This window comes from Artemia franciscana, chromosome 1 (genome assembly GCF_032884065.1).
Source record: "Artemia franciscana chromosome 1, ASM3288406v1, whole genome shotgun sequence".
NCBI classification, from domain to species: Eukaryota; Metazoa; Arthropoda; class Branchiopoda; order Anostraca; family Artemiidae; genus Artemia; species Artemia franciscana.
The window spans coordinates 23,323,107-23,338,187 of NC_088863.1; the positions used below are offsets into that span (position 1 = coordinate 23,323,107).

The window sequence follows — 15,081 nt, forward strand, 5'->3', positions numbered from 1 at the left end:
GAGCGGGGCGTTGAGGAGGAAAAGCTCCTATCATATACGGAGTAATTTCTGTTCGTTTTAGGTTTTAATCTCGCTCCTTACTTTCATTTAAAAAAAACTTTTTTTGTTTAATTTTGTATTAAATAGAAGGGGAACCTTAAAATCATAATTTATTAAGGCTGTTGAAATAATGTTTCAGGTTTGTGCTGTCAAACCAGGGCTGAAAAGCATACTATTGAAACTTCTATTTATTGCCGAAGATTTGTTTTCAAGTCTTGCTACGGCACAGAGACGAAGTAATCAATATCATTACTTTTTAGGCTGTCATAAAATTTGGGTTTGCTTTTTTGCGAAGCGGGGAGATTTTTACAACATTTTTGTTTTTTAGGGGATTTATATAATAAAAAGTAAATGCATGAGGATTGTGAAGATATTATTAATTTATGTTTTGAATTTTGATTTGCAAATAGTGGCCATTTTATTGCCTATTTTCGTCTAATTAAAGCTCTGATATGACATATCATCACCTCTGTTCATCCTAATACATTAAAATAAAGACAAAACTCTTTAGAAATATCTGAACTTCAATAAAGGTTCGTATAGGTATGCACTTAAAAATAAGTACATGGTTCAAAGTACTCTTTCAAAGGTCGGAGTTAAGTAAAATAGATTTTAAAAAAATTGTTTATAAAAGAAAGTAAATAATTATGTGTTTATTTATTTTTTTATATTTAGCCACTATAAATGGGTTTCTGACTTGCAAGTTTAAATCAGTTAAATGGCCTCGATTTATTTTCTTTTCAAACATTTAGGCCTACTGATGAAATTTTTTAAAAAATGTGGAAATTCACCACTTCAGTTCATCACGAAAGCAGAATGCAACCACAATAATACTTCAGAATTTCTCAGCTTCTCAATGCTAACCAGTCATAAAGTATAGTTATGTTTATGTTTAAGGACTGCATATATTCGTCCATAAAATTGTATGCACTGCTATACACAGCTGAGGATTTTTATACTTAATGTGGTATATAAATAGGGACAAAAAACTACACTTCCTTTCTATCACAAACATCAAAAACAAGAAGAACAATAGTGAATTCTTTGTGTAAGACAGTGGAAATCTATTTTGAATGGGTATTTTCCTCCCTATGTCCAAGGGTCGTCCTCAGCAAAACATAAATATATAGAAGAAGTAGTAGTAGTCCTGGTTGAAGAAGAAACAAAAGAGTCCTGGGTGAACGTTGATGAAGTAAGGATGCTGGGACTGTTTAAAAAAAAAATATTTTAGTTTTATTGGTCGTATATTGTCGTAAGTGTTTCTTTTTCTATATATTTATGTTTTGCTGAGGACGACCCTTGGACATTGGACCGAAATATTCATTAAAATTAGATTTCCACTATCTTATGAAAAGAATTCCCTATTGTTCTTTTTGTTTTTGATGTTTGTATTTTGTACATGCCATCCTATCATGTTTCCACCATTAGTTGTCTATAAATCAATTTTTTTTCAAGATAATTCTCAAACTTAATGCTAAATTTGGACCGAATATCTAATTTTTATTTTGTGCTCAACAGACATACCGAGATTTAAACGTTTGATTTGAATATCCAAGAGTTTCAAAGTTTAAAAAGATTTTAATTAAAAATCTACCAGAGCTTGAAACCCTGAGAATCAACAAACTATACCGATCAAATACAAAATAATAAACACATAATTGTTTGTTTTTGTAAGGAGTATTTCAAATCATATTCTTAGTTTGAATCGCATATCTATATGCATCTTTACAAGAGTTCATATTTCTTCTGGACGAATAGGTGAATAGATCTAGGTATATTTTGGGATGAATAGAAGAGGAAATGCTAACGAAAAGCTCTGAACTAACAAGACTGTAGACTGACAGGACTAGACATTATAAACGTTTGCCGAAATATTGAGGTACACATCGACCGTGTAATAAATAGAAACAGCAGGAGTAGAAAGAGAAAAATAGACTTTTGTTTATAAAATTGTGAATTTTGTAGTTTAAGCAAAATAAATCTTTTAAAAGTGGAAAGATACATTGTATTGATATGAAAACCGAAATTTTTGATTAGTAAATTTTTGAGATTTCGTTTAAGTTGACACCGTTTAATAAAACACAATTTTTTAAAGAGAAATTGTGATTGGTTAATGTTTTATTGCCTATGCTTAAAACCCTCGTTTTAAATGTCTTCTATGTATTTCTATCTCTTTGTTCAATGTTTCTTTTTAAACTCCTAAACGAACTAGTATTTAATATCTAATCTTTTACGCGTATACGATTGTAATTTAATCTTCATTTCCTACTCTTCATTACTATAATAATTACTAAGCAATGCCGTATAGATAGGCGACATTTTGAAAGGTTTGACCTATTCAAATAGCCACAAAAAATGCATGACTCATTCAAGACCAATGTTTTGACATTACCTAGCTTCAATCACTCCCTATAGTGGTCAGAAGTTCAAAGGCTAAACATTTTGCAGAAAATATTAAATATAATTTTTTTGTAGGTGGTTAACAGCTTTTTATTTTTTTATGGCGGGGTGGTTTTTATAACTTACTATTTTTGTATCAACATTTTTACATCATTTTAACTTCAACAGATTTACCAGAATTCTAATCCTCACCAAATGAAATTTATTACCATTTCTACTACTTACCTACGACACATGATTGTTGAGGTTCCGTTTAAATTGCTGATATTTCTTTGTTCGCAACTTTATCAGAGAAACTTATTATGCGCTCCCCGCTAGGAAAAATAACGGATCTGCCCCTGATCCCAGGCTATGTAAAGCTTTTTTCTCAAGAAAATAAGATTGTTAAATTCAATTATTTCGCTCAAAAGGATTTCTCCAGAATTTTCTAATAGTGTTTACCCTCTTAAAATAGCTCCACGAAGAATACAGAATGTCCCTATTTTATACGTTTTTCAAATCAGAAAATCATATACCATAATGTGCTACCGCTGCTAAAACAAGACTGTTTCTTGCAGCTTTTTGTCTCTCAGTGATGTGATTCCCTAATGTCCCATTCACGACTAGATTTTACAAATTCCAAGATTTAGTTAGTGCCAAGTTAAGCCAATCAGAGTTGTTCATAGAATTTTTCAGCCAATCAGAAGATCATATAGCCTCAGACTATTGATGGGCTGAAAGTAGCGCCATTTAAATCTTGGTATCTATAAAATTTCATTGTGAATGTTTAGTAAACATTGTGAATGTTTAGTAAATATACGATATTTCTGATACAGCAGGACTTAGCTAAGTGTTTAAATCAATAGCATCTATTGGGGGAGGTATATTGAATCAAATCTATACAAAATATAGATTAAAGGAACTTAATATTGTAAGGAACAAAAATTAAACAATTGGCTGTTTCGACCGTTATTTTTTATTTTCGTTATTCTTTGTTTTTTTTTTTTTAACGAGACAGTATTTCCTGACCTCCAAGAAATAAAACAAAATTGTGTATCAGAATCTGTTTTTTTTTCATTTTTTATGGCACTAGCGAACATCTAGCGATCGCAATTTCTGTCTGTCTGTCGGTCTGTCTGTCTGTCGGTCCCGGTTTTTCTAGTTCCGGGCACTTCCAGATCAGCTAAGACGATGAAAGTTGGCAGGCGTATCAGGGACCAACCAGATTAAATTAGAAATAGTCGCTTTCCCGATTCGACCATCTGGGGGGATGGGGTGGAAGGATGGTTAACTCGGAAAAATTAGAAAAAATGAGATATTTTTAGCTTACGAAAAGGTTATCGGATCTTAATGAAATTCGATATTTAGGAAGACCTTGTGTCTCAGAGCTCTTATTTTAAATCCCAACCTGATCTGGCGACATTGGGGGGAGTTTGAGGGGGAAGCCTGAAATCTTGGAAAACGCTTATAGTGGAGAGATGGGGGTGAAACTTGGTAGGAAGAATAAGCACAAGTCCTAGATACGTGATTGACATAATTGGACCGGGCGCTCTCTTTGGTGGAGCTGGGGGGGGATTTCCAGTGCTTTAGCGAGTTTGGTGCTTCTGGACGTGCTAGGACAATGACAATTGCTAGGCGTGTCAGGGACCTGCACAAATTGACTTGATAACAGTCGGAAATCGTGAAAATGAGGCATGTTTATCTCACGAATGGGTGATTGGATCTCTATGGAACTTGATATACACAAATATGTCATGTCTCAAATGCTCCATTTTCAGATCCGGGGACATTGGGGGGTGGTGGGGGAAACGGAAATCTTTGAAAACGCCTAGAGTGGAAAGAAACTTGATGGGAAGAATAAGCACAAGTTCTAGGTATGTTTGTGACATAACCGGACCATATCTGATTTCTTTGGAGGAGTTGGGGGGATTTCTAGTGCTTTTTCGAGTTCGAGAATAAGCACAAGCTCTAGGTACGTGATTGACATAACTGGACTGGATCCGCTCTCTTTAGGGGAGTTGTCCAGTGCTTTGGTGAGTTCGGTGATTCCGGACGTGCTAGGACGATTAAAATTGGTAGGTGTGTCTGGGACATGCACAAATTGACTTGACAACAGTCGTTTTCCCTGATTCGACCATCTGGGGGGCTGGAGGCTCTTGGCTCTTGGCTCTTGGGTCTTCCGACCTCGTCGGAAGACCCAAGTAAGTGGTCACGCATTTTAAACTGTAAGTCACGCATTTTAAACAGACTAATAACTTTATAATCATGGAAACTAGTCAAAATGTAGGAAAATTATAGTTGACTATTTGATCTATTCAGCCTTGACTGTGGTGTACAAAAATGTACTTTGTACAGAAAATGTACCTTTTGTTGCGAATGAGAAAAATGGTAAATCACGCATTTTGGACAGACTAATAACTTTATAATCATGGAAAATGGTCAAAATGTACGAAAATGGAGCCTACTATTCGATCTATTCAGCCTCGACTGTGGTGTACCGAAATGTACTTTGTGCAGAAAATTCATTTTTTATTGCAAATGAGAAAACCATTTTGGACAGACTAATAACTTCAGAATCATGGAAACTGGTCGAAATGCAGGAAAATAGAGCCGACTATTCGATCTATCGAGCATTGGACTGTGGTGTACAGAAATGTACTTTAATATATTTTTATTACCATCGCCGGATTATTATTTGTTCTTTTGTTCTAACTTGGTCTGGTAGGCTTAAACCCTCTCCCAAAATCATTAAAGATTCATGTCAATGTCATTAAAATTACCCAAAAATAAACTGCACCCAAACTAAAAAGGCGAGAAGGGGAATCCCATTTCCCTTTGAATTAGGTGTAGTTTAATTTTGCAGTTTTACTTAAGTTTATATGAAACTGTTGCATACCCTTTGGTTCCCGGAAGTCGACTTCAAGGGTACTAGAAGTCATGACTTGGGCTCAAGTATTAGGTTTTCGATTCTCAAGTACCAGTGCTTTGAGGTCGACTTTTGGGAGAGGGGACTGAGAGTGTGTAAACTTGGAGCCCCGAAACTAAAAATCTCTCAAAAAGTTCATTTAAATGAAAAAAAAAATCAAAAATGGAAGCTCTTATTTAAAAAAAAAATCAAAAAATGATGATACGCGGATCTATGGTAAGAAAATCAGTATCTTTGAAATTCGCATTTATTCCTTTTTGAAATTTAATCGTGTCTTGAATAAAAGACACAAGACTAGAGCTCGTTCCAAAAATGAGTAGTTTCAATATATTTAAAAAAAAGTCATTTGTCAAAAAAACGAACCATTGACCCATTTTTACTGTCCTGGATCTTAGGCTAGGTTTTTTGCTGATTTTTAGAATATGTAAAATTCAATCTTATCTTAAACTATAAAAGTGACGTCCTTGGCTGAAAGTAAATGGAACTTCCCTTATACATTTATTGTTTGATGAGAAGTTTGCTGTTTAAAATACCAATCTGAATGTTTTGCTTATTGATTTATTTAAAATTAGGTCTGTTGCACTGTTTTGCATGCCAGGTCTTCTATTCGATTTCCTAAGTTAGTATCACGCCTGTTATTAACACAAAGAGAGGAATATACTATTTGCAAATTTTCATTCGATAATAAATATTATTATGACTAACTTCTGCTGTATTCTTTGAAACTAAGTCCTATTTGATTTTGAAAACTTAATTTACAGTCAGATTGTACAGAATGTACAGTCAGTCCATTTTTTACTGACATCAATCAGTGCATACAGTCGGTACACAGTGCACATTTAAAATACACACTGGAATGTTCATTTCAAGTTTTTTACTTTCCAGTGGAATGAAATGACTTCACAGCTGGGAAAACTAACTGAACAACTTTCAAGTCATCTTCGGAAAATTCCTTTTCCCCAACCAATGATATTAGATTTTTGGTCGTCGAGACTACCACCTTTCGGAATTGATTTAGATGAGATCGAGGTAAGATTATATAACTATAACTAAAATTGCTATAATTTTGGCTGCTCCCTGTGACTCGAAAAGATTTTCACCCTTATAAGTTTTAATAAGATGAAGGAGATTTAATGTAGGAAAACTAGTTTTAGTCTAGCTTAATTTTTTTAGAGACGAAGTATATTTGGCGTTTTAATGTTTTAAAAAGAACAAATTTATCTTGCTGGTGAAAAAACAAGATATAAACGAATAGGAAAAAAAACAAAAGATTTTGGTAGAGAAATCACTACCTCCGGCAATAAAATTATCCCTCCCTCAGCCCTTGGGGCAAGAGTTGTGAATTATGCCATTTGTCTAGTGATTATAAATAGGATTAATTATTGGGAAAGAGGGGAAGGTTTGAACCTGGCAGGCGTGAAAATGCTAAGAACATTCCGGTGGAGTTTCAGGGAATGAGGGGGATGTTGAGCTAATTCAAAAGACACTAGGGTCTTCCAGGATATCTAATGAGTGTATCTGCAATATCTCAGTAGCAGTTGGGGTTATTGTTATATGTGTATCCAGGCTATTAAAAGGCATCACAAGCTATGTCTGAGGAATGACCAAGGCTACTAACTTGAAACTGCTACAACTTTGACTGCAGCTTGTTTAGCGACCAAGATAACGCCTCTATAATTACACACTCACTTTTATAACCTTTCTTATAGAGAGGTTAATAATCAGGCTCATAGCTTCGACCGTAATGAAGAAATACATTTGGATTAATTTGTAGATAAATTCTTCAGATTACACCATTGACGTAGAGAATCAAGGTCACTTTGTAAATTTTTGCCACCAATGCTTGGTGCTGATGAATACAGTTTTATATCATCTGTGAGAATCTTAGCAGTAGAATGTGGATAAAGAAAGGGTAAATCATTTTTAAGAAGGCAATATAATATTTTGCCCAAGCTACATACATAGACACCCCTAACATCAGCAAAGGGGAGAATGTAAGTTACTTAACTCTGCTCAATGAGGAATTAATAGGTTTTATTGAGTCATTGTGTCTGTCACTGGGACTTTCAGGCAGGTGGTATCTTTTTTCTTTTTTTTATGTTCACTTTTTCCTGTAGAAAATAAAGGTAACGTATCCCTTTGTTACCCACTGTTGTAATGAAAATATGGTCAAAGGATTAACTATCGGAGGGAATAATTATCTATTTTATCTCCTTAGCAGCTTATGCGTATGTTATGCTACTTTTTTATTTTTGCTTTTTTTTTCAGGGGTCGCAACCTAAGTCGCCTATGCCGGATATGGAGGACGAGGTTCGATTGTTGTACAAAACACATGTCTACTTTATGAAGCAAAAATTTCAACCAGATGAACGGGACTCTGAGGGTAATACATGCTACATCAGATACATATTTTAAATGCAAAAATATCAATCTTCGCCGGTAATTTTTGCTTTAATCTGTAGACCGGTCAAATCTATTTAAAGGCAAGGTGAAAACACTACTGTGAGTAGAGCTCAAAGATAGCATTCCAAGTCGAGGAACATTTACTTTACCTTCATATGAACCTACGCATTGATATTGATTTATAGCCTTCTTCCTTTTTTTCTCTTTTTTTTGCCATTGATTATATCACAGAGGGCTCATAATTGCAGGAATGCCAAGAAGGTCTTGTCCGAGTTCCAATTTTAGTAACTTTTTGGTGGGTGTTTCCAATTGTGCTAAAACTGATTACAGACAGATCATACAGCTTGGAAGAGCCATTCCGTAACTCCTGTGGCTTCTTTGGTGAAAGCTAGTTTCTTGTCGAATCAAAACGAAACTAAAACTTGAATTTTGTCAGAGTATAAGTACGTTGCAAAGAGCCTGAATTACGAGCAGCCTGCCTTGCAAAAACCTTCCCCGCCAGCTATTTAATAGAAGGATCATTTTCATATTGTTGGGGGGAGGACTGCTTTGTGCTTCTGAGAAGTTGAGACTGTGGACGTCACCAGTGTACCGTTTGTCCTTATTATGGTGGCTCTCATTTTGGCTCGAAACTAGCTGGAGCTCTCCAGCCTTGATGATTGCTTTTAAATATGTTGCCATTAACCTTCATAAAGTAGTGTTTTTATTCATTTTTTTAATTAGTAGCTTATGCAGTGCACTAAATCAACCATATAAGGTTTTAGACATTCCCTGTAATAGCAAAAATAAACCTTTTTTAAATTGGTGTGTTATGCATGGTAATAATTGGTACAGGTAAATGCTTCAGGGATGGAATAATCTACCGTGCGACAATACAACACTGGAAACGGTAAATTTAAAGACAAGCTATGAAGGATATAAGGCATATATTGATGTAAATATACAATGTATTCTTGAAAAAAAAGAATATTTTGAGTGGTTACATACGTGCCTTCAGGGAAGCTACTGCTTTTCATGGGTCTTATTTCAAGCTTTGCGAGCCATATTTCAAGTTTTCCGACAAAAGTAAGGGGTTTCATGTCTTTGAACATTGGCATTGTTTTGTTTAGATTCAAAGTTGCAACATTGCGCTTCTCCTTCTGGCAAAAATATTTTTGAAAAGACAACCTAGCCTACACTTAAAGCTCAACTTTGGGAAAGCTTTAAGTTGTTCCTGGAAATATTTCTGGAGATACTTCACTTTATTTTCCTCTCGACCGTTTTACATGCCTAAGCAACGGGAAAAGGGTGCCAAGTACAAATATAATGATCTATGGTTTCCTTGTGGGATTCTTTCAACTTTCAGGTATTATTCCTAACCTTTTAAGACCTTATCTAAAACACAATTTAAAAGATTGGTTCAGCTATTGTATAGAGTTGATTTAATCTAAATGTTTCTTTTGGTTGGCTTTCAATCGTTTTGTACGTCTGAACAATAAAGAACAGACGACTTAATATACTATATTTTTTTTTATTATTTTATATAATATATTTTCATGTCACAAGATTTCATGATGTATCTTTAAATTTATTGATATAATTTGCAACTCCTAAATCCCTCCTCTTAAACAAAATTTAGTTAATTGTACATAAAAACGGGAACGTCAAACCTAGCTCATCGACTAATTTGATTTTATTCATATCAGAAAGTACTTGTTAGAATAAAATGTTTTTTGGATCATTTTGATATTTTTTTATTATATTTCTAAAGCTAACTGTTGAAAGCGGATATTTCCAAAGTTGATTAACTTCAAGTGAAACTTTTTTCTAATTATGTATTTTTTTTTCTATCTCTTTTTTTAGATTCGGTTTATTTCAAAAATCCTTCCACCAGGGCATGTTGAAATAACCATATGCGTTTAAGTTTTTATTGTGTTTTTATATACTTTACCTCCCGCTAACTCTCTTTAAATAGGCTGAAAAACTACTTTAATGTTTATTAAATAGTACAGTAGAAAAATTGCGTATTTGCTTATTGTAACTCTTTATTTCCTTTATAATCCTCTTTCCGTAGAAGTTCGTAATAATGCGCTAAGAGACAATGTAATTTCTATTCTCTAATGTAAATATATTTGTGTTTGAAGGGGAGGGGGGAGGTAAGGGCCAAAAATTTCCTTTGGAGGTTAAAATTGATGAAATCCAATTTTTATCCTTCCTCATATAACTTTCCTCTTTTTTAGTGTATTTTTACAGAAGAATTGATCAAGGCTGAATAAATGACCATAGTTGGTAAAAAAAAAAAGGACCTTGACGATAATTTTCGGGTCTACGGTTTTTGTTTTTTTTTACATGTACAAACAGTACGTGGAAAATTGGACACTTACTATTTCACTGATAAAATGATTTTGAAATTATATATATTTTTTTTCATTACTTGATACACGTCCTGTTGAGTAAAATGTTTGAGGTTAAACTTTATCGTACAGATTGTTATCAGTAAACCTCTTTTTAAGCGCTCTATTTCAAATTTTCTTATCGTACTTAGACAGACCAAGGTAAACATTACTCAACTAATGAATAGCAAAATTTACTTTGTCCAAAAGTTTGATAATTACCCTACTTTATCTATATGCTAAACTCATGGCCTTATCCTTTTTATTTTTCAGACGAAGAAAAAGAAGAAGAACAAGTTGAAGCAATAGGTTTTTACAGTTCCATTTTCAACTCAAGATCTGATCATATGATAATGGTTGAAGATCATTCATCAATTGAAAATGAGGTATAAGACTCTTCTTTCATGGCGAAAAAGATATTTTGGTTACAATCTCTATACAATTACCTGGAATCTTCTACCATAGGAAATTTTTTTTTAGATTTGCCTTTATTTTTGAGGTGAAGAATCATTTTTGGCGGATTTTTGGCTTCCTCTTATTTTAAAGAAATTCCACCAATCGAAATATAATTTTATCTTTAATGCTCTGAACAACAAAAAAGCTATGAAGGTAACTATTAGCAAGGTCGTCCTTAGGGTCGGTGATGTCTCGGGCAAAGTTAGCCTTGGTGCCTGCTACCCCCTCCTTGAAATATTATGTGAATTAGCAAATGACTAACACGTCGCCTGTGTTTAAGTTTGACTGTTGCACCCACCAGCCACATGCTAGCCAATGTATTTATTTTTCTTAGATATTTCCTAGTCTCTAACTTGATTTGTTTATTTAAGTACAAGAAACAATGAAATGAAAATAAAGAAATAATGAAAATATCTGGGACGAGAAGAGAGGTTGTGGTTAAAAATAATAAAAAACTATTGCCATTAAGAATTACTTGGACTAATATTGAGTCAAACTAAAAAAAAAAAAAAAAGAACAGGCGATATTTCTAGGAAATTGGAAAAAAGTAAGTTGTCAGATATAAGAAGCGGCTGAATGTCTTCCGAACTAGTTTTTTCTTTCGAATTAAATGTCACTGGCGAGAATAAACATATATTTGAAGAAAAATAATTTTTGGCACATATATGGTCTGTTATGCCTTTACTTTTAGTGTTTTCTTGTTATAAAGTGTACTGCAAATTTTTTTACTAAGCATATCTTGTAAGTTCAAAGGTATTCTTGAGTAGAGGAATGGGCTCAAAATGTAAAAAAGATAAAATAATGAAATATAAATGTTTGCATGCGTGAGTTTACTAACATATAGTAATCAAACATTATTTAATGCATAGTTATATATCCATATATATATATATATATATATATATATATATATATATATATATATATATATATATATATATATATATGTATAAACTGTTTGCTCAGCTGTTCTCAAAGGGAGGACTAGCAGGGGGTGCAAATCATGAGAATCAAAGTGTTATTTAATTTGTATTGCCCTGTGAATCCACCTTTTGGAAATAAATTAACAAATGGCTATGGGCAATTATCTCAGAATTGTGAACTGTGAATATTGTGAATTGTGAACAAAAAGTCAAATACGACGTTTTAGCTTGACGGATAGTCGATAAAAATGTAATGCAAGCTAAGTAGATAAACCCCCATAGACATGGAAATTGAATTAGCATATCATTGCATATACCTATATAGTCAGTATGTAAGGGTGTCGCCAAATTAGTTACCGTCAGAGGTGGTTTTAGGGAGGACAGAGGGGGTACTTACTCCGGGTGCAGAAATTTTAGGGGCGCAAAATGTCAAATAGATAATCTAACGGTTAAAATTATTTTGTAATTTTTTAGATTTAATTTTTGATGAAAATAAAATGGAGGGCACAGTTTGTAGTAAGTGTAACCAAATTGAATCTGAATTTTAATTTTTCCCATATCTTCATCATCTTTCCTAAACAAGATAATTAATAATTTTGCAGAGGCTAAAGCAAGAAAAGTCAGGTTTAGATATCTAGAAAATTTTGTTAACAAATGAAGATTATGTTAAAGTTCGGGATGAAAATTTATGTGAGACAGGGGGGGGGCTTATCAAGATATTTCCTTGGGCTCAAGAGAAGCCAGAACCGCCACTGGTTACCGTTGAAGCAGGCGTAGACAGTAAGATAAAATTTAGCAGCGAATTCAGTAACTCACCTACCAAAATGTTGACAGATTTATTTTTTGATAAACATATCTAAAAATAAAGACAGATAACTGAAAGGCAATAACTAAATATAAGACAAATAATTGAAACCATTTCAGTTTTAGTCATCAGCATCAGTCACATATTTGTTTACTAAAACATTCTGCCTGAGCCATCCTATGGTCACCCACGTTGACGAAAAAGCCAAGATTTATAATTGCCCATGCTTTTTTTTATTTGGCATCATAGTTGCTCTAGAGAAGCGGTCGATTTAAATCGGAAAAATATTGTTTGGAAATTTACAGTAGTACTCGGATCTTCGGTAGTAGTTTTCTAATTTTGGGACCCAGAGGCATCTAAAGTTAAAAATATTATTTTAGAAGGATCATTGAAGCATTTGTTCGCTTAGAGTTTCTAATTTTGAGCTTTTGACCTTAGTCGAGTTTAAGAATGATGCCTGAACCACACCATAGTCACGCTAGCTGATAAAGGATTTATAAAACCTATGTTTTTTCTTTACTTTAATGTCACATTTTAGTACAGAAAGGGTAAATTTGTGTTATAAGAAATTAGTTTAAAAGCTTCTATCAACACTAATACGTTCCAAGTATTGCCTAACGATACTGTGTCTGCAATTCTACGATACTATGATATACGATAACGATACTGTGTATTATATCTTTGGGTCCTTTGCCAGTTTTGTTATACAGATATGGAGACTGCTGTTGCAAGTCTTTCGTGGTTTCAGGAAATTATGCTTCGAATCTCTATTGTGACTGGTCAACTGCTGTTGCAAGTCTTTCGTGGTTTCAGGGTATTATGCCTCAAATCTCTATTGTGACTAGTCAACTGCTGTTGCAAGTCTTTCGTGGTTTCAGGGTATTATGCCTCAAATCTCTATTGTGACTAGTCAACTGCTGTTGCAAGTCTTTCGTGGTTTCAGGAAATTATGCTTCGAATCTCTATTGTGACTGGTCAACTGCTGTTGCAAGTCTTTCGTGGTTTCAGGATACTATGCCTCGAATCTCTATTGTGACTGGTCAGCTGCTGTTGCAAGTCTTTCTTGGTTTCAGGGTATTATGCCTCAAATCTCTATTGTGACTAGTCAACTGCTGTTGCAAGTCTTTCGTGGTTTCAGGGTATTATGCCTCAAATCTCTATTGTGACTAGTCAACTGCTGTTGCAAGTCTTTCGTGGTTTCAGGATACTATGCCTCGAATCTCTATTGTGACTGGTCAGCTGCTGTTGCAAGTCTTTCTTGGTTTCAGGGTATTATGCCTCAAATCTCTATTGTGACTAGTCAACTGCCGTTGCAAGTCTTTCGTGGTTTCAGGGTATTATGCCTCAAATCTCTATTGTGACTAGTCAACTGCTGTTGCAAGTCTTTCGTGGTTTCTGGGTATTATGCCTCAAATCTCTATTGTGACTAGTCAACTGCTGTTGCAAGTCTTTCGTGGTTTCAGGATACTATGCCTCAAATCTCTATTGTGACTGGTCAATCATAAAGATTACGCATGGAAACTGAACATAACTCAACAAGACAAATTACAGCTCTCCAGGAGCTCGAAACCTCCACAATCAGGTTGTCTAATATGCTACATTTAATGGCCTGATTTTCTTCACGATCTCTTGCCTATTTGGGGAAAAATTTTTGGTGCTTCAGTCATAAGTATTTCTAATTTTACTGGCAAGTGAGAATATAATGTGACTCGAGCATTAAGCTACATTGACTAATAAGAACTGAACTAAAAATGAAGTTCCAGTTTAAATATTTAAGATCGATTTGCGCTAGGATATCATATTTAATAGGTTGCAAACACTTAAGTTTTGTCATATTCAATATTTACTAATTACAGGGGGGAGGGGCAGTTTGCATCACTGTGATCAACTAACTGTAAAGACTACAAATACCGACTTTTAAATAACTGAATTACACTTTAAATAACAGAACCTAGAAAAAATAGCACAAAGTTCTGTTTCGCCTGCTTATAGTAACTAATATTTGTTTTCTTTTTTCAGCCTAGAGTTGTATTAAAATTTCCATTAACTTACGAAGAATCTATGAAGCTACTTTTTGAAAGAGAAAGTGTAGCCGCTAACGAATTGCCATTACCTCGAGAAGATGCTGAAAAACTCCTTAGCTCGCTCTGGAGTTGTCATCTGTTAGAAACTGTTAAGACATAGTGTAATGAATAAGTGTTAAAATAAATTTTTGACCACCACTTCTTTTTTTCTAATTCGTTTGGATTTGATTCGTTTATTCCAAAAGGGGCTCGGTCCACTAAGGGTATTTTGAATGTTTTTATTAGTTTTTACTGCATAATGATTTTTTTTTAGTTTTCTAGGTCTTTTTGAACCTTTTTTTAGTGAAGTGTCTCAATACTTTTTTTTTTTTTTTTTTTTTTTTTTTTTTTTTAATCCTTGTAAACGTAAAGCAAGGAAAATAATTTTCTTAAAAAGTAGCATTTGTATTTGAAAAGTTGAAGATTTCTAAAAAATTTTATCTGAAAATTCAAATAGAAATAAAATGAACATTTGATTGCACTAGCCATTTCAAATCAAATCATTCATTGGAAAACAAGATACAAACTTTCTTAGGCATGGCCCAAGCAGGGTATATTCAAATAAAATAAAAAATTAAAATTCGCTAACACGTGAAAAATTAATAAAACCTACGAATTGTTAAAAACTCGGCACAAAGCTTGGCGAATAGCGCTGTGATCTGGAGTAAACCGGTGTCAAGTTTATAAGTTTCATAGCCGGTTCTCTTGGAAGTCG

General features: G+C 33.9%; 1 protein-coding gene across 1 annotated transcript in view; it reads left to right on the top strand.

Annotated features, from left to right (window-relative positions):
- Positions 1-14,525, top strand: part of LOC136027108 (ribosomal oxygenase 2-like) — a 73,501-nt gene extending 58,976 nt beyond the window's left edge. Inside the window, exons 6-9 of the mRNA XM_065704056.1 lie at positions 6,230-6,373; positions 7,613-7,727; positions 10,393-10,505; positions 14,323-14,525. Of these exons, the coding sequence (XP_065560128.1) occupies positions 6,230-6,373; positions 7,613-7,727; positions 10,393-10,505; positions 14,323-14,487 (537 nt within the window). The 3' untranslated portion in view covers positions 14,488-14,525. The remainder of the gene's footprint in view (positions 1-6,229; positions 6,374-7,612; positions 7,728-10,392; positions 10,506-14,322) is intronic.
- The last annotated feature ends 556 nt before the right edge of the window (positions 14,526-15,081 follow it).